Genomic DNA, 21026 nt, shown 5'->3' on the forward strand with positions numbered 1-21026 from the left:
TAAAATGCAGCTTCTGTGTTTTATATTTGCTATTTTTGCTTTTTAGTAGGTTTATATTTGCCTTGCTGTAAATACCAAGTCACTACCCACATGGACATCCTTAGTTTCTGCAGACATTAAGGACATCTGTTTACCACCTGACCAGTCTTACATGAATTTGGGATCATTGTCCTTTGGGGAGTTTTCTTAAAGTGTCAGCTGTTAAACTGTTGATCTGAAAAGAAGTTGGAGTAGGTGATTCTTTTTTTTCTTATTCTGGTAGCTGTATGACCTACCTCAGCATCAGAAAAGACAGCATAATATGGTAAAAGTCACATTTACACGGGTAAACATGGTGTAACTTGAAGTAAAGTCAAGGTTACAGCCTACTTAAGTCTCTATGGCCATGACTTCAACCCAGTTACGAATGTGTATTTTTAAAAGTGGTGCAAAGAAATCAACCAACCCAAATGAACTCTGCCACTTCTGATGTATGGTCAAATATACAGCCAGATTTTAAAGCCAGATGTTTGCTAAGAAATGAAAATTGCATGTAGTCATAGTGCAACTCATATCTGTCAAACTATTAAAGGAGGTGTAAGTGGAACTGTGTTCATAATTTTGACCCCGACTGCACCAGAGAAACTCAATAAATATAATTTTCACCTAATTTTAGCATTTAAAATTCACAGACTAAATGTAAACTTCTGACTGGCACTGAATGCTTTTCACGCTTCCATATGTTTGCTAAACTAAGTCTTTGCTATGGTTCACATGTATGCGTAGAGTGTGAGTCTCTTTTTGCAAAGAATAAAATTAGAAATCTTTCAAATGCACGAGCCAGCTGTGGGGGCGGATGGGGGGATTAGCTCATTCTGGCATTGGTTGAGATTAGGTATATATATAAAATTTAAAAAAGACAATACAACTGGGTTTAAAAAAAAGAAATCACAACTTGGGATGGCTGAAATGAATAGTAATAAAAGTTTTACAATATAAGGTCATTTGTGCCTGAATAGTTCCATAAAATATGAAAAAAAAAAAAAATGAACCTAAAATACAAAGCTAGACTTCAGGAGTCACACGAAGCTCTATGAAAAAAAAATGCATTCTTCAGTGTAGTCATAAAGATATACTGTATGTGAAAGTGAATATTTCACTCTTTTGTCTTCCATCAGTTTTGGAAATAAGGTTGAGAAAAGATCATTTTAGTACATTAAAGCATAATGAGATTGCGATACCTGCTGCTCCCCTTAATGTAATGCTTGTGTGCATCATGTAAATCTATTTGACAGAGTGCTCTCTACCTTTCTCTGCTCCTGCCTCGTCCTTCTTCTCCATCAGCAGGTAGCGGGGACTCTCAGGGAGGAAGGGTAGGACACACAGCTGCAGCACTGCTGGAAACGCCAGGAAGGAAAACAGGTAGTTCCACCTGGACTCCTGCAGTCAGAACATGAACAGAACAGTCACATCAAAGCCTCGGACACGGGAGAGCGACAACAAATTAAACGCAGACATGTTGCAGAACAGCTGGACGTTGCAGCTGTTATATAACACTCCATCGAATGAGTGCGTGCTGTCAAGAAAACTGGCAGGGGGGTGTGAGATCTTTCCAGGTACACGCAGAAAAGGTGCATAAAGGCCTGAGAGAAATACAGCAATCTTGTGCTTTGATTATAATAATAATTGATTGTATATGTATGATATGGGTATAAGTAATCACTAAATAACATTCTGAAATGTATTTCTGAATAATGATCTGAAACAGTAACAACAATGAAATGATTATGTTTGATGATTTATAATATAAGTGAAAGAGGTGATTAATTCTTAAATGAATATCAAAGTTGTGATGATTTGAAAATCGATGTAAATGGTTTTTAATATAGGTTGACTGTGTTTAAGGATTAGTAACAGAAAAAATGGTGAGTAGAAAAAGAAGGGGAATTTGTGAGTTTCTGCTGTCGCAAGCAGTTCTGAACAGATGGCCAGGACGCACAGGATGGGTGGGGCGGTGTGGTTAGCTAAGATCAACACGCTGGAGAAGGACGGTACTTTCCACACTATTCAGCAGACAGGAGGGGCCGTCGGGGTTTTCCGTGAAACTCAGCAGATGTGCAGGAAGTCACGTAGACCAAAACCTTCACATACACACATATGGTGGAGAAGTGTATAAAAACAGGCTGAAAAGAGGAAGCAACCGTTCTTAGTCTGCGGCGCAGGAAGAGAGTCAACACGTAGAAGCAGATCCAGAAACAGCAACGGACCGCACCTCGGAACCACGGGAAAAGTTGAGACTTCACGCCGCCAAGAAGGGACAAGATCCGACCGCCACAGCCCGGGGTTCTGATTCGATCGTCGGTCCTGCCTCACCCAACTTTCTCAACCTCTGCAACAGACTTGGAGGAAAGACAAAGGTCCCTGAGGGATAAAGAGCTGGGTTTTCGAAGGATTTAGATCCACTCTGCTTTGTTCTATTCTAAGGAGGATTTTCCACACAAGGACAAAGACTCTGACCAAGGATTTTGGATATTCTCTGTTGCCAAGATTCACCATCAACTGGGTGTGAGTTGCATCTGCCCCCTAAATATTTATCTTAGAACTTGCGACATAAGTTAGGGAAAGGAGACAGGGTAGTATGATTGTACATGTGAATTCTATTGCACTGTTTTTGAATTATATACTATTGATTATTGATTGTATGTCGTATATCCCTGCTTAAGCTTGCTTAATAAATTTATAATATAAAATTCCACTGAGGTTGGTGGACATTGGAATTAATTGAGTGATTTAATCATTTTTCGTTCTTTTAATTGAGGTAAAACTAATGTACATGATTCTAGAAAATAGGAGGCTTCATAATTTCCTTTGGTGAGTGTAAATAATGACCCTGGGACTTACATCTAAGTCACTAAACTTAATCTAGCCGGTTCCAAGAGCGAGTTATAATTTAGAAAGTGAGCTACCGTTAACAGAAGTGGTTATTGGAATTATGCAGCTGCGAGGGCTACTCAGCTGATTGTTTCTTAACTGTAAAGGGTCGTAACTTCTGGATTGGAGGTAGTTAGAGCTAGACGAATCACTTTCGCCACCAGTTTAAACAGATTATCTCTCATAGAGTACTTTTAGGGTAATACCCAGGTCTCAGAGATTTTCCGGACCTGTTAGACGGAGAACTGGTCAGTAGTCAGCCCAAGGGAGTTGTGATGAAGAGGGCGGGGCTGGCTATTGCGCAATAACAGACAGTGCATGGTGGGCTTTGATTAAAAGACAAAGTTATTTACGGTGTTTCTACTGCATATGTCCTCTAAAATATGTTAATAAAAATGGCTGCATAAAATATGTACTTAAAAGTGTGTGCATTTGTGTCATAGATGTGAAAAGTGAGTGTGGGTTGAATGGTTTCTGCTTTTGTAATTAAGACCAGAGAGCTTTTTAGATGTAGAAGGCCAGCGATAAAAGCCTGCCTGTACATGGAAAAGTCAAGAATGTCAAGAAAATAAAAGGAATAAATGATAAGACTAAAATATCTCAGCAAATCATGGCCAAAGCTTTACATGTTTGTCTTTACATCACACGGAGGTTTGCATTTTTGTTTTATTGATTTCAGTAACTTCATTCATTCTATCTGAAATGTCTAGAGCAGTTAAATTCTGACTTATAGCAACGTTTTTGTTATGCTACGGTTAAATTAACATCTTTTCTTTCTTGCATTAAAATGTTGGTATGAAATTTATCAAAGTGCTAAAGACATATTGCAGCAGCAAAACAAAAATAACCTGACGTAATCTCATGCAGCACAATGCATAGGCCCTGTCTGCACTGATGAAGATTTACTCACCCAGTGGCACACAGGATGTTTGAAACAGGGCTACTACTATCACATTTCTGATTAATGACCAACTTTACAAATGAAATATTCAAACTGGGAGCTTAACAACAGCAGCACATACTTTAAACATGTTAAAGGCCACATTGTTCGACAAAATATACCTTCTTGTTGTTCAAACCTGCAGAATACATATATTGCAATAAGTAAATAATGCAGACCCTATTAAAAGTACTCATTACCCTTTTCTTATTGTTTTTATTAGTCATGACCAACAACAAAATTAGCCATTTCTGACTGAAAATAACCTTTCAATGTCAAAAAAGTATTTCTCCAAAATATTGACAAATACAAATGTTAAACAAAATTCCGTCAGAAACGTAATGTAGCTGAAACGTATATTTAAAACGTGCTTTCGAAATGTACTTGTAGTCTGATAAATGAGCCTCATCAGAATGCATGTCCTAATTCATTGAACAGGACACTGTCCTGCCTTTTCAAACCTCAGGTCAATTTAAAATGATCACAGCTGTAGAACCAGAGATTTGAACCGTGTGACAGAGTAGTGGTAACCACTACATCACTGTATTGCCTGCTAGATGCATACCAGCCTGTTGCCTTCCTTCCAGCACTAATCTGAAAAAAAAGTGAAGTAATTTCACATTTTCCGCCCGCCCTCTCACCATCTCAAAAAAACTAATAGACTGGTACTCTTCACAAACTAACACATAATTCTAAAAACAAAAGCAGGAATGAGAAAATATGTAAATACAAAAAGTAACAAAATACAAAAAGAAGCCTACGACATGGAAAAATATGTTTGTCTCCAGCACAGCCATTAATTATGTTCCTCAATTATGCCCATCTGAGATATTTGGTGAAATATAAAAGAGGATATTTTATTGTCTGACTGAGAAAGTTGGATTGTCTTTATTGGTAATAACACAGCTCCTACCAGTTATTTTGTGCACTTAACTACTTGTGGATGGTATTTATGTTGGCAGAGATGCTGAGGAACAGACCATTTCATACCAGCAGGAGGTGATTAAACATTTGCTGCCCTGCCAGCATTGATTTCTGTGTTAAGTTTCACAGTCAGATATACAGTATGTGATGGATGCATACTTTTTGGTATCCAGTGATACTTTTTAACAGCAGCAGGCTTCATGTGTCCACTTATCAACTCTAATGATAACGTATTCCCTCAAAATATCAGCTGAGACGAGGAGTGAGCATCGCTTTGCAGTGATTTTATGAGCTGGTTGGTTTTTTACTTAGAGGTGTGCGGTTCTTAAAACTTTATTCAAAATACAATAAAAGGATTCAAGGCCTTCTGGTGAGAATAAGCTGGTCGGATTGAAATACTTTCTTGCAGTCATGGCTTCTTTTAAAACGATTTAAAACCCAACTTGCTTAGACAGGGTTAATGAATTTGTCAGGTGGAACACATCTGCTGCGTATCCAATTATTTTAGCTAAAGCGCGCTTTTCCTTCATACTGGGTCAGTCATAATTAAATTACCTTTGCATCGTCTAACTGCGTAATGAGTCTGCTTTGTGACAAACTCCACAAAGTTTTACCCCACAGAATGGAGATAAAGTCTTCCACTCACCCTTACAGTAGCTGTACATCTCTGCACAAGGCATTTCCTTCAGTGTACTAGAAAGTAGATGAAAATAAACTTTCCCTTTATGTGGTATTCTATATGACATGAAATGCAAAAACTTGAATTGATATCTATACGGATGGCTCGTCCGTTTTCCCTTAAGCCTGCTTGTGTAGCTCCCCACAGTCCCATTACCCTGCCTGTTACCTGGGAGATAAACATCTCTGCTGAGCTGTGTTTCTTTAATAACAGCTGGAGAGCACAACTATACGGCAGAACGTCCGCAAAGTGAGAGTCTGGTTAGTAAATGTCTTTGGATGATCTTATGTGTGCATCTGCTGGGATCAGAAGAGAAGCCTATCATCCGTCCGCCCGCAGCTGTTTGTGATGAATGTCACCTTCCCTATAAGCCTATTTTGCTGATGGTCTGTCAGGGGAACAAGCTGACAGCTGGACCTTGCAGATGTGTGATGTGGTCCCATTCTTAGAATCATAAAAGCAGCACAATTTCTATTTGGAAGCAAATATGCTAGGACTCACGCCTTACAGGAGGGGGACGACATCTTGCTATTGTTAATTACAGATGATGTCTATTGTAATTTTGTATTGTTTTTGTCATCTGGAGCATGTCTGTTTAATATGAAGTCACCATCGGCAACAAGAAGAGTAGAAGCAAGAGCAACATGTCTACAAAACATAATCTGATAAGGAAAATAACTGACCTGCTTTTATCATAAGGTTTATGTTTTATCAAACCTAGAGTAAAGGTATGGTATGTTTTAGAGTATTTTCAGTGTGTTTTATGAAACAGGTTTGTTTCCTGATCCACACATAAAAATAACTTTAACCTTTGAACCTCATTTGGGCTCCCCAAAGCACTTTATGTCTTCATCAATCACAGAAAAAACACCCTACAGTTATGAACTGAGTGGAACTAAGAATAAATGTGTCATTTCTGTAGTGTAATTGTACAATCAAAGAATGGTAGGGATAGTTACAATGGATTTTCTTTCTTTTAATGCCACTTTAATGGTCCAACAATAATAACATTATTTAAGGAAAATAACTTAATGGTGATTAGTCTTTTTTTGCCCTCCTGTATAATAAAAATTCTTCATGTACCTTTTTGTCATTGGGGCCCGCTATTCCATTTTATACTATAACATGAAATGCTCTCATATGCTACAGTAATGCATATGAGAGCATTACGCAACGGCTTGCGTGGCTATGCAAGCCATTGAAATGCCTGCAAAGTTCACCAACTGCACAATTCTTGTTAAGTAGTAAGTAGTGTAAGACAAACAGTATTTCAAAGGAGCAGAAGAAATCTTATGTTTTTTGAACAATAACAATATTTGTTGTTAACCTGTTGCTAAGTGATGAGTGGTAGCCAAGTGCCACAAAGTAAACATCTGACTTTTACTTTTGCAAAATTTACCAACTGTAAATTTCTTGTGTCTAAGCAGATAAACAATATTTCAAAATAGCTAAAGTTTTCTAAACAATAATTAGCTTGGTGTTAAGAGATGAGCGTTTTTTTTTTATGGTAACGAACTGTCTGTCAGGAATTGCGGTGGTGAGAGGTGGTGAGGAAGACGCAGATAACCCAGGTGAGATGATTGATGGTTGTTTTAATGATAAATAAAGTCAATTATTTAGTAGTTTTTTGGACTAGTCCAAAACTAGTCCAAAAAACTCAGGCAGCACGACTGAGCGGAAGCCAGGGCTCAACGCCGGTAGCAACTGAATTACGAATGGACACATGAAGGACTGAGCGCACATTAGACAAGGACCCGACAAAGACACAGAGACACAGGTGACACTAAATACACAGGAGGGTAATCACAGAAACAAGACACACCTGGGAAACAATCAAGGGGAAGACAGGAGAACACGAAGACTCAGGGACACAGAAAACTCTAAATACATACACAGAAAAACACAGAACATGACACTGTCATGAAGTATAAATCAGATCTTTTGTGTTGAATGTCTTATAATATATTTACCACTAATGACAAAAGAAAAAAAAATCATTTTCAAATTCTGAAAAAAAATCACCAACAACATAATTCTTGTTATGTAGTTTAAGATAAGTAGTATTTCAAAAGAGCAGAAGAAATCTTATATTTTTTGAACAATAACAATATTTGTTGTTAACCTGTTGCTAAGTGATGAGTGGTAGCCAAGTGCCACTAAGTGAACATCTGACTTTTACTTTTGCATAATTTACCAACTGTAAATTTCTTGTGTCTAAGCTGATAAACAGTATTTCATAAGAACTTATGTTCTATAAACAATAATTAGCTTGGTGTTAAGAGATGAGTTTTTTTCTGGTAACGAACTGCCACGAAGTCCTTTTGTGCTGAATGTCTGTTGTATAATATATTTACCACCAATGATACTAAAAAAAATTGTAAAACACCAAAAAAAATAATAATTAACATTTTTCTGAAAAATTTACCAACTGCACAATTCTTGTTAAGTAGTGTAAGATAAGTAGTTATTTCAAAAGAGCAGAAGAAATCTTACGTTTTTTGAACAATAACAATATTTGTTGTTAATCTGTTGCTAAGAGACAAGCGCATTTTCTGGTAACCAAGTGCCACAAAGTGAACATCTGAGTTTTATTTTTGCAGAAGTAAAAATCAGAAGGCAGTGCATTAACATTAGCACAACCACTAGCAGAGCATTGCCTGCTAGTGGGGGAGTAGGATTTTCCTTAAAATAAGCTTCTTAGCTATTTTCTTTATTTATTAGCCATGTTTAGTACCGTGAATGGACGAAGACAATGTAAGACAACATGCTACTTATACCCCACCTGCTCTATATTTACTCTACATTTCAACAAGGTTATTTTCAACATAAAAATCAGACAAAATTAAAAAGAAAAGCTCTATTCAATATTCTAGTTCCATGAATCAGATTTCAGATCTTTGCAGCAAAGCTTGCTGCAAAGATGATGGATACTGCAGACAACCAATCTCCCAGGATATACACTGGTGTTGTAGAAAGCTTCCACAGGTCTTAACCCAATCAAATCTCACCAGCAGCACTTCTGCACGTCAAAAACTGAGCGATTCATCTCCACTGACGATGTGAGTTTGACAAGAGACAAGAAAGTGTGTGGACACACATACCAATCATCAGAAAATGTAGCTTAGCAAAGCTCTTGTGCCATGTTCAACACCATCCATGTTTCCACAGCCAACAATTTAAAGTTCAGTCACACAAAAAGTGAATCTCACCCTGTTCAATGTATTTCATTGACCTCAATGTGTAAAACCAAGAGTACTGACTATTTAGCGTGAACAAGAATAACAGTTCCCCGATAGGCTAAAACAATCCATCAACCTTTTTTGTCAATTTGCGCAACTCTCTGAAGCTATAGACTGATGGAGAACACAGAGTATAAATAAAGCTCATTAAGGCAGCTAAATTGAACCTTTGTCTTTGTCTGAGGCATGCTGATGGCCTCGGAATCCCATGGGCCATTAGTGACAGACTGGCTAAGGGCCTGCTCCTGCAAAACCTAAATAAACATGCTCTCTACTGGGAAAAGGTCAGACGCTGAGCGCCAAGGTTACATTAATTATCATTTGTCACGGCTTATCACAATTTGGCAGTCGACAACGAATGACATCTTGGACCAGCTCCCATTAACAGAAGCCGTCATGGAGAGGAAGCCTGATGGAGTTCGCGTTCAAAGGCCAACCCAGCATGTTGATGCATTTACCACATATCATCTCTCGCCTAAGTCCGAAATGGCAGAATCCATAGCAGCTTCGGAGAGACACGTGACAGCCATAATATACTGTATTTAGGAAGATAGTTTAAAATGTGACATGGGTCAAATCAATATATATAGATTAAGAATCTAGTCTGTAATGCTTCAGTCGTTTGGTTTCCATTTCTTGCTCGCCTGTGAGGCAGAAATCAGTTTACACAGTCTACCTCTCCCTGCTTGTTATTCTTCTGCCTCTCACCTGTGTTCTGCTCTATTGAGGTTCTGTTTTGTTCAGTCTTTTTCCCGTTAGACTCTACGTTTATTTCTGCTTTCTGGACACGGATTCCGACCTTTGCCCTCAATTCATCCCATCCCTGATCTCTGTGTGTCTGAGCCTTTCCTGCATTCCTACCATGTCTGACACAATACTTTATTGGACATGTGGTGCAGAAAATCTTTGGGAATCACTGATCTAGGGGTTGCTTCTGCACATTTGTGTGAGAAGTCTGTAACTCTGATGAGTTCCACATTTTTATTGCATTTTTTAAAAACAAATCTTCTGTTCTTGGTATTTCTGTCACAATAACAAATTTTGCTGAACAATAAATTGTCTCAGAACTTATTGCAATAAATTCTTCTGAGACCACTGTGAAGTAATATAATGGTAATGGCAAAATAATGCAAGTACACCCACTCAGAGCTCAATAAACCTCTAACAAACATTTAGCATTGAAACTGGAAGACATTTTAAATATCCAAATCAATCAAAAGAACAAATAAAATGCACATTACAGAGACACTAGTCTCTGTAAATTGTCCTTCAAAAAAGGATCAAGTAAAGACCAATGCACCAGACTGAGGTATTTTATCATCCAGTCTTTGGTAGAAAGAGCAAGAGACGCGAGAAAAACAAACCATTCTGTAAATGGAAATTATCGAGCTTGTTTTAATTTATCATGCATTCAATTGATTTATTGTCTATTACGACAAACTTAGTTCTTGGTTGAGTAATAAAGTCCCCTGTCCCAAACTTTAAAGTGTCTTTGATTTGATGAACTTAAAGTCAGACCTTGAATGAACCTATAAATGTGAGATAAAAACCAAATTTTGGAACAGAGCAAAATTTAACCATGTACTTTGCTTGTCATCTAAACTCTTTGTACACATATGGCAAGTGGCCTGGTGGTGCACTGTTTGTTGCCTTGCAGCCAGAAGGATGTGGGTTTTAATCCTGGCTTGAGGGTTTTCTGAATGCGTTAATTTTCTCAGGCTACCCTGACTTTGTCACACAGTCCTAACCCATGACTGTAAGGTTAATTGGTCTCTCTAAATTGCCGTTAGCAATGAATAATGTGCTTGCAACACACATTCCTGTGAGTCTCTGTGTTGCATTGTAATGGATCCAGAGACTGTTAGTCGCCCCCTTATCCGGCAAGGATAAGCGGGTATAGACGACAGATGGATGACATTAAAAAAAAGTAGAAATCAAACCACATAATTTCAGGAAAAAATATATATACTTTAAAAAGCACGTCCTCTGACAAATATGTGGCAGCTATTTTTCTCAGAGAAAAGATCCACAGCAAAATAAGTTCTTTAAAAATCAATATGCTCTGCTGAATGACAGGCAAGGCACAGCCGAGGAAGATATAGCACAAGAAAGAGAAAAAGGGTTATTCACAACCATCAGCCTTCTACATGGGCTGTCCATTGGCATAATGTAAAAAGGTGCGTCATACAAGATTCACTGGCTTGAAAAGGTGTTTGTCACTCCTATTTTAAATGCCTGAATGGGTTCAAATGCTCTGCTGGAAGCGTGCATTACATATATTTGTGGCATAAGGTTAGAAGCCATACAAAACATGAAGCAGAAAGAGGATTTAAAGGCTTATGTTGCCGCGTTCAATTTTCACAAAAATACATCAACTTCAGTTTCAGACAAATAACGAAACAGAGACCTGATATCAAAATATTTGTTCGTAATTTTAATGATGGCAATATTTTTGATCAGACGATGTACACCATGTCCTAATATTTTGTTAATGAACAATTAAGAGTCAAAAACCCCTGAATTAGATTAAAACCAGGCAGGCTAAGAGTAGTTGAGACAATAATATTCAACACACTTTCCCAAATGAATGAATTTCAAGTAGCCAAGAGTCTGACATTATACAGGTACATGGCAGTAAATTGAAATGTGCTCTGATGGCTTGTTTGTAAGATTAAACATAGGTTTTCATCAAGGGTACATTTCTGTATAAAAATGATTTTTTTTTTTGGTCTGATGTAACATTTTATTCTTAAATGTCATGTTTTAATTTGCTCCAAGCGGAAAATTCTAATACTTAATAGAAATAATGGCTTCAAATTCAGTCTGTGTGTAATTAATATGCGCAGTGTGAAAAAAATAAATTAACTTTTCAATAATATTCAACAGTGTTCTTGATAGCACGCATTATTATGTTTTAATATAATAAAACCTAATTATCGTATAAAAGTATCTTCGCTGGGTCATTGGTACCTACAGTCCTGGTCACAAGTTTGCATACAGTCGTCATGCCAACAATGTCATTTATTTTTGGCCTTCAGTGATGCATTTAAAAATGTGTTTCTTTTTTCAGAGTGCAATGATGACACAACAACTTCACTAAATTTTAAAAGGAGGAGTAGATGCACAAGTTTGAATTTATAGTACATCCTTATTTTTTCTAATTGAAAACTCCAAATAGATCTTGGATGAGCAGAAGAAAAGAGATGTACGTATGTATATACATGTACGGATCCAGGTCCAAAACATTTTAAATGTAAATTTCTAGAAATCATGAAAAGCAAAAGCTCTCTGAACTCTTTTGGGGGAACACTTAAATATAAGTTCATTTCAATTTTAGTTTTACTGCATTTTTTAATTTTTTTTTTTTTTTGCAATCATAACTGATCGCAACTGAACATCAACAAGTACCAACAGATATAATTGCAAGCTATAAAAATGGTTAATTAATTTCAGAAGACATATTCCATAGTTAATTTTTTTTTAATACAGTGCCAAAAGTAACTGGTAATCTAAAGTCTACAAAGTGTGCCAAGAGGAGAGCTGTTGATTATTAGCACTCTGTTCTCATGACATAACAGATTGGCTTTCAAAGCTCATGTGCCTTAGGCTCATGTCTGTTTCTGGGCCTAAAAGATAAACTAAGAATGCAGCACGCAAATAACTGAGCGGGCATATGATGGATCCCTGTCATGACAATCTTTCAGTGGCAAGCGGAATCAACACCGACCATACCCAATGTTTTTGCTACAATAGCCAATAAGGTGTGAAGGGACAGAGTAACACTTCCTCTGGGTTAACAAGGTGTGACTGACAATTTCTGGTGCTATCTAAACGAAATAAGACAGACAGATAGACCCAGACACGTACTGTGAAGTGAAGGGTAAAAGTTTTTTTTTTTTTTTAACAGAGGTGCCTGATGGGCGATGTTGGCAGCTAGCCTGGGAAAGTGAAGAAAAATAATTAAGTGTGAGCAGAAATGGGTTTTCTCCCTCTCGCTCTCCCCAGCACCAGCTCGGGCTTGAATGTCAAAGCCAAACTGGAACGATCTGCTGAGAGGCCGCGGAGTTGAAAAAGTCAGAGCAGAGCTGTGAGACCTCATCAGTTAGAAAGACCTTGGCATTTAAACCTTTGTGGCCAACTCTTACATTAATGTCGCAAGGAAGATGTGGAGGGGTAGCCGGCTGACTCGAGAGTCCAGATCATGAAAGTTGTCTGGATGGCCTCATAAGGTAACTCATTAGGCATAATGCCAGGGGGCCAAAAGTGGATAAGAGAAAAGTAAATATGAGTATTCTACCTACAAATAACACATGCGAGTTTCATTAGGGATGTTTAAAAGTCAAATTAAATGCATTTTAAAATAGAAAATAGATATAAAATATTAGAGATCATTTTTTCCTTTTCTTTAATAGAATGAGTTTGTTGTCTTAAATTGTTCAAAGCATTTGTAAGCACAGAATAACTCGAATATGAATCCCCAGCATCATGTAATTCATCCAAGATAGTGTACAATTTCATTTCCTTTAGTAGATTTTCATCCTTTGCATGTTCTGCTGTGTGATAAACCACAAAACAGTCATTTAGTTTTGATGGAGTAAGATTACAACTAAATGTTGTGTATTTTATGAGCAACGTTTTGTGATAGATGAACAGAAAGTAGTGTATTGATGCAGAAGGAAAATAAAATCATTGTGATTATTTTGTAAAAATTGGTCTTCACTTTTACATTAAAGGGGTACTTTTGAATTGTTTTATAATTATTTTTTTTTGTTAATCATTATTGATTTATAAAAACAGCAAAAATGGGAAAATATCCCATGGGATCAGAACTATTGTATTTATTTACTAATGTCTGTAAATACAGAATGTTAAATGCACATTTTCACTCATTGTTGTACAAACAGGATTGTAATAATTCTTGTATGTTTTAGCAGCAAGGGTTTGTGGGGAACACTTAAATATAAGCTTATATGCATTTTCTTAGTATTTGTTAAAATTGTTTTTAAACAGAAACTTCTTCTGGGAATCTTTTCACAAGTTCCTCACAAATCTTTGTTGGAATTTTGTCCCTTACTCCTGACTGAACTGCTTTATAAAATTTGTAGTTTGCTTTGCTCCCACACTGTTGCTCATGTTCTGGGGTTGACACACATTTTTGCACCAAAACACAACTTTTCACAGCTGGACATTTTTCCTGAAATCTCGGCTGATTTCAATGGAAATTTTCATGATGTGTTTGATGTTGCTTTTAAGTTGTTCCAAAGCTTACAAAGTCATGACATTCTCACTGGAGTTTTCCCAAATTGTCTGAAGGTATTATAATATTTCTTTCTGGGAATTTTTGGATTTTTAAGAAAATAAAACAAAAAATTCTTTAGTCCATTTTCTTGGGATTAAGCAAACAGAAGACAAATAGAAACCGCTATCTCAGTTGTTTCATCCCAACTGAGCTAAAAAGGAAAAAATGAGTCTGATTTTGTTTTGAGCTGTTCTGTATCTGGTTTCAACTGCACCTTCTAATGATTATTTGTAGGTGATGAATTATTAAAGCTGATGCTAAAAATAGCCACAGCAACGTGAAGAGTGGTCGTGCATAACGTTAACTCTTCTGGTATCGTGGGAAAAACTTCCTGGTGCTGCACAATTTATGACCGGTGTGCTTTCCCGACTGCAATTCAATATAAGAGATTAGGGAGGAGAGGAAAGCAAGGTCATTTCAATGCATACAAGTGAAGGTGATTTATTAGCAAAGCAGATATCTGGCTCAGCACCAAAGTGGCTGACGCTTATTAAATATAGTTCTTATAGAACAGCTAACTGTACTATAAAACAAACCTGGTTGGTTTCAATGTTAAACCAACCATTAATCCTGACAAAGTTTAGGTATCAAGCTGTGTGTTTGTGTCTTTATTTTGTGTATACTATTGACTCAGACCATTTTGACTAGCAAACGAGAAAAAGTTTGTCTTTCAGGTTTACAGTGACGTGAAAAAGTACTTTTTGTGGTTGCAGACGTCTTTTGAATTTGATTTTGTTGTGGCACTAAAATATTTCAGTAAATTTTTCAGGTTAAACAAACTCTAACATCAGACAATAACTTAAGTAAATGTAAAATACTATTTTCACATGATTTCATTTACCGTCGTGGGGTGACAGTGGATCATTAAGAGCACTTGTCTTAGAGCCCAAAAAGCTGTAGGTTCGATCCCGGCTTCCTCCTTTTACATGTTTATGGGTGAACGTGGCTGCGCTGTAAAGTCATTTGATTAAAAAATCTACAAAGTTGAGTTAATTTATTTACTCTTCTTCATTACAACAATTTCTTATTTTCAAAGTTTTGCATGTTAACACTAAGGGGTAGGGCTGTTCTTAGTGTGAAAGCTAAATGGTAGTAAAGACCTAATCCTTAATTCCTTGAAGTATAAAAGATTAAATTAATTACTACCAGCCTTGCCAATGTTTTTAATTTAAAAAAAGAACATCTCTCTTGAAACAGGAAGTTATTTGTACCATGCATGAAAATAATTTGGAAACCACAGACTCTGATGAACTTTTGTTGTACGTAGGACGTGTTCTGTTTTCTTGAAACAAAACACCTTTTTCATGGGTGTATGCTGACTGATTTGCCGCAAGGCAACCGCAGCTGTTGGTCATCTGGTAGGAAAATCTTATCTTTTACTTTTATGTGCCCTCTGTCAGAGCTAAACATCTGCTGATGTCTGCAGATGACGTTGAGTCAGTAACTGATCTCCCACAAAAGCACAGTTGCATGATTAGCCACAATAATTACCCTGAGTTGCAACAATATTTTACTATGTTTGAGCTAAATGTGTTAGAAAACGTATGCAGCGCCACTCCTTTGTCAGCAGAGATTTAGTCAGTATAACTCATTTTTAGGGACCACCTAAACATCTCCTGCTCAGCCGTGTGTGTTTTCTTTTTCAACCCAGTAGAGCTAAGAGATTTGGAGCAAATGACAAAATCCTGAAAGTGTCACGTTTTGCTGGTGGCATATGAACAAAACAGCAACCGTGTGGAGGTTGTATGAAGAAGCTGAATGTTCGCAGAAGCTGGATGTTTGCTGAAACTTATTTTTACATGAACACCGGACCATGCCTTCAAGCTTTTAACATTTTCTTATTCACACCTTGCCATATACCCTTTCAGTAATCAACTGTGTCACCAGCCGCCCTCAGCATTGTTTTCTACTTGACTTATTCAATAGACTTCAAGGGAAGTGTCTATAGCAAATACAAGAGAATGCAGCAAAATATATAAGGAGTCGTCAGTGAACTGTCAAAGCGGACCTGGAAATTAAACAAATCAACACAAAAAAATAAGAAATCATTATTAAACTAAAAAAAATAAAAAAAAATCTATGTCTCATAGTGGAAGAGGCAATTGGTAATGTTTTTCTCAGCTATAATTTGTCATGGTTCAGGTCAGGCCAGCGTGGAGGGAAAATCATTCACCGGTAAAAGGAGTCCGGAAAAACTGATTATCTGTCAGCGCGATTAAGGTTTATTGTGTTATTAAATGTTGAAAAATTTATATAATAGACTGAGAGAAAAAAAAATACCAGCAGCCACCTGCAAATTAATGCACAGACAGGCGTGTAAATGATCCAGCAGATTTGATAGATATGCTGCTGTGCAGCTGAAATCCAGATGATGTTTAAAAGGCGTTCACACTCTGCCCACTCTGCTTTTATACCATGACATGTTACTAAAGCAGACCATGAAAGGAGCTTCTCCACCTGGATTTGGAAATTACATCAGCCCCTTATCCAATCACAGAACACCGCCGTCATATGTACCACTGTACTTCAAGGATTATGTGATTTCTATGCCTTTTCTTTAATTTTCCAACTTCATCAAAGCAATAACAATCATTCATCAGTGATAAATTGTAAAAATCCACTGCTTACACATGAGGGCACATTATATTTGTTTGCTCACCGACCTGACCCAAGAGCTCGGGCAGACCCAACACTTGTCCTGTGAACACGCCCAAGCAGATCAGGATGGAGTTGAACTGGCCAATGGAGCCTCTGATATGTTTAGGGGAAATCTCTCCCAGGTACATCGGGAGGACACTAAGTGATATACCTAGAGGAAAAAAAAAAAAACAAAGGTCACGTAATAGAATCAAGTGAAAAGGGAGTAGAAACAAGTAAGAAAACAAAAAAGATCACATAATCTACGGAAGAGAATTACCCAATAACATATTGGTCTCTATTGTGTTTAGTAAACTCAGTAAAACTCTGCTCTAAGCCTTATGGGATCTTGACAGGAGCGCTAATAAACCTGTACTGGCACAAGCAGTCAGCTTGGTCTGATTACGTTTGATCTGATGTCATTTTAAATTAGGTTGTTTTGTCCAAAAATGATTGTTTTGTGTCCAAGTTAATTTGTTCTGATGGTGCTTAGTATGTCACGTGGTCCGAGTCTATTTGGTCGACACCTGTTTGGTCCGAATCATTTCACCTGACTCAGTTTGCTCTTAGTCTATTTGAGAATATACCATTAGGTCTGTGTCCCATTATTATCATGCCGGTTTGTCTGAATCCATCTGGTCTTACACCATTTAATCTGTTAACCTGATAGTTACTTTTTGTCAGCTGTCTCTAAGGTCTGAGGTCATTTTGTCTGACGTTTAGAGATGTTTTCCTGAGACCTGAGGATGTCATAAAAATACGCTGCACTAACAGTTTCTATCAAATGGCACACATAAAATCTACAACTTTTAGAAAATCAATACATTTAGTAAAGCCGATGACTTTCAAAATGTCAATTCATTAATCAAATTAAAGCAATTCCATACAAGATAGTCAAGTTTGCAGGTTTAGTTGTGTAAGAAAAAAAGTTCTTCATGATTATCCACTTGAAGTGAGGAGAGCTAGTTTTGTATTTTGTTTGTTTTGTTTTTATTGCAGCTTCAAATATATATTTTGTTTTGTTTAGGTGATGAGAGCATCCGAGCATATAGTTCCCATACTGTTGATAGTGTGAATATGTAAGGAATGGTTGTTGCCAAGGCTGTCCTGGAGTCATTCTCTGATTAAGTGCTGTTTTTTTCCCCTCTGCGGTTTGGGTGCAACTCTCAGAACAGAAGGCAATTAGAGCTTCTCTGCTCTCTGATCACCACCAAATTCATATTTGATAAGCAAGTTATTTTGCACATCTGCCTATCTTTATTGCTTTTGACTCTTGATGAACTCCGAACACTTTCTTGACTAATATAATATTTACCTTTTTTTTTTCCTTCTTTTTCTTTTTTTGTTTGTTTTATTTACGCAGACAAGCAGCCTTAGTCTTTGGAAAGATCACACTTTAAACCTGATTTTTTAAAATTATTATTATTATTTCAGGCTGGAGCATTTTGAAAGAAACAGAAAAGTGTTTCTCTGCAGATGTGTTTGGTCTCTCAGGTTTATACAGTCTGCTGCATTTGTTTACCTGCGATAAAAAGCTGAGCCATTAGGTGTTATTTGGAGGGGTATCAAAATTATCATTTAAATTATTAAATTATTTGTAGGGGTATCAAAATGTTTACATAGTTAATTAAACCTTTTTCCCCCCACTGTTGTTTCACCAAAATAAGCAAAACCTGAAAGATTTGTTGTAGACCAATAACAACAAAACGTGCTTCCTTTAATTGCACACTGACCTGAGTTCACGCCTATAACGATCCGGCCGATGATGAGCATCTCAAAAGATCTTGACATCTCACCCAGTGACAGCAACAAAGCAGCCGTCACAGCAAAGCAGTTATTCAGCAGCAAGGTTCCCTTTCTGGAAAACAGAAAGACAAGACGTGACTCTGTATGACAAAGGAAAGAGGAGAAGATCAGCAGTATAGACATGATGGCAATGAAACCCGAATAGAATTCTAATCCAGTTATTCAAGCCCTTTGTTGAAACGTCTGCAGCGCTTTAATTGTGATAAAAGAAGGAGAACAGCAAGCATATCTGACTTCTGTCAAAACATTTCCGCAAGGCACTCCAAAGCAAGAACAATCAGGAGTGACGGGACTCGAGACAGCCAAAAGAAGAAGAGAATAGCTTCACTTTTTTGTGGCTTTAGATGTTCATAAAAGGGATAAAAACCATTGGATGTGAAGGATTCTTCAAGGCCAGGGAAGCAGAAAAGGGTTTTAATGTAGGAGGCCCCTTGTGTCAAGTGGATGGAGAACAATACATGGAGGATTCATTCAAATTGATTTTCTTTTTCACAGACCAAGAAAAACTGAAAGTTAAACCACTCATTTCTGAACAGATGCTTGAATGTGTCAATGTGTGTAATCATAATCGACCTAATCATCTGCCAGAGGAATGATCCGACTAATAATGGTGTCGGTAGTTTTTTTATTCACAAATGAAATCTGAAAAGAGATCTACACAAACCGTGCATTCAGGCAGCTCTTGCAGACATGTTACAAAATCCACTTTATCAAAGAGTTTTCCAGCTAAAAGGGCCCCAGAAAAATAGTTAAAGCAAAAAGAACTTCAGACAGGCTTTTCAAATTCCCATGTCCTACAAAGCAAGCACAGACTGTCATATTATGCCCCTCCTTTCACACCTAAAATGAAATTGAAATTTCCCTTTGAAACGTCTCGGAGACTTCAAATTTAATCTAGCAGGTGATTCTTTTTGCCCCTTGGGCGACCTCACATCATTACTGAGTAATCTTGAGCTAAATCTACCCGAAGAAGCTGTATTATACTTCAATCTGTCAGCTAGTGTGGACATGGAATTATTTATTTTTGGCATGACTGAGAAGAGATCAAAGTCATATTTTCTGTAGTGGTGAATGAGGCCTGAAAAATTCAACATGTTTTGAAAAACAAAAAAGGCACATCTTTAGATGAAAGGATTTGTACCAATGCAAAATCTCTAAGGAATGTTTCTAAGCCAAGAAGAATTATTGTGGTAAAAGGAAGTCCAACTTGTACTAAAATGGTTTCATCTAGTTATATTCAACAAATTAGAATATGCTCCTGATGAGGCTCCTTAGGCAGATTAAAAATACCAATAACCTTTTATTTTTCCCTTAGTCCACATTGCTATATTAATGTCTTTGAATAGGATGTAATATTCTAATCCGAAATGTCACCTTTTGCATTAAAATGCAATAAAAATAATCATAACTATTACAAATGAAGGCTAGGCATAAATCAGTCAGTGTCTAACAGACTGCTGTATTTTTGCTTTTGACCAGTTTAATAGCGGCTGCACTGTCAGTACCATGCTCCAATCCAGATCACAGAGTAGCTGGAATAATGTACAACCTAAATTCTGATACTGTAATGAATACCTGCATTAAAACACAAAGGGCATAGTACTGATACAAGTATTTGACGCTAGTATTACTCATTGACCAGTGCAACAGCTGGTTACCATGGAGAAGGTGCACAGACTGGTGGAAGGACATTGCTTGACAACATTATTGACTTTAGAAACTGAAGTTAGCTCATTGTATGAGAATTATCTTACTTATTTCTTGCTACTTTACAACATTTTGACCTTCCACACTTGCATTAAATTATTGGCATGGTTAAAAGTTAAAAATAAATAAATAAATAACTTGAACAAATATTATTCTCCTAATGTAAGTCATCTAGGGCGATTTATTGGTATGTCTGATAGTTTTTCTGACTCCCAGCTGCCTCCAGCCCACTCACATATGCATACACCAAACTCAATCATACTGTTCCTATACATATTCAAAATTTAACAGAGGTTTGTTCATATATGATTCATAACCTCATTTATAAAACATCCAATTCTGAAAAACCTCAGAACTGGAACTTTGAAAATTGGTTTTCTTCAAAATGCCCTCCAAGAACACCTCTGAAAGTCAACAAAATGAAACAGGCCTTATGGATATGTATGAATTCATCTGCATGCACACAAGACTGTCTTGTGAAGACATTACCATTTTAAGAATCAAATTCGAAACCCAAACTTTGAACTGAGACTAAACAAGCTGAAAGACTAAAAAATAAATAATAATAATAATTAAAGCTGCAAGCAGCCTCGGGCGGCCCTCGCAGCAAGCGCCGCTCCGGCCTATTGGCCACTGCGGGGGTTCCAGCCACCGCAGAAGCTCTCGCATGGTTTCCAGAGCCGCAGCCCGCTCCCCACTGCAGAAGCTCTGCCGCAGTTTCCAGCACCGCCGCCCGCTAGCCGACGCACTAGCTGTCGCGCATTTTCCCCGCCCGTCCACCGGGCGACATGCGTGAATGTGTTCGGCAGCGCTCCCCGACGACTGTCAAAAAATCTGGTGCAGATCGGTCGATGCATCGAGGAGATACAGCCTATGTATTAACTT

At 37.4% G+C, this 21026-nt stretch overlaps 1 protein-coding gene across 4 annotated transcripts in view; it reads right to left on the reverse strand.

Annotated features, from left to right (window-relative positions):
- slc2a9 (solute carrier family 2 member 9) overlaps positions 1–21026 on the reverse strand; it is a 118696-nt gene that overhangs the window by 72118 nt on the left and 25552 nt on the right. For all 4 annotated transcript variants that reach the window (XM_023324771.1, XM_023324770.1, XM_023324769.1 and 1 more), the window contains 3 exons: positions 18362–18486; positions 16655–16800; positions 1287–1419 (listed from right to left, as the gene is read on the reverse strand). In XM_023324771.1, coding sequence (XP_023180539.1) covers positions 1287–1419; positions 16655–16800; positions 18362–18486 — 404 coding nt within the window. The remainder of the gene's footprint in view (positions 1–1286; positions 1420–16654; positions 16801–18361; positions 18487–21026) is intronic.

This window comes from Xiphophorus maculatus, chromosome 20 (assembly GCF_002775205.1).
Source record: "Xiphophorus maculatus strain JP 163 A chromosome 20, X_maculatus-5.0-male, whole genome shotgun sequence".
NCBI lineage: Eukaryota > Metazoa > Chordata > Actinopteri > Cyprinodontiformes > Poeciliidae > Xiphophorus > Xiphophorus maculatus.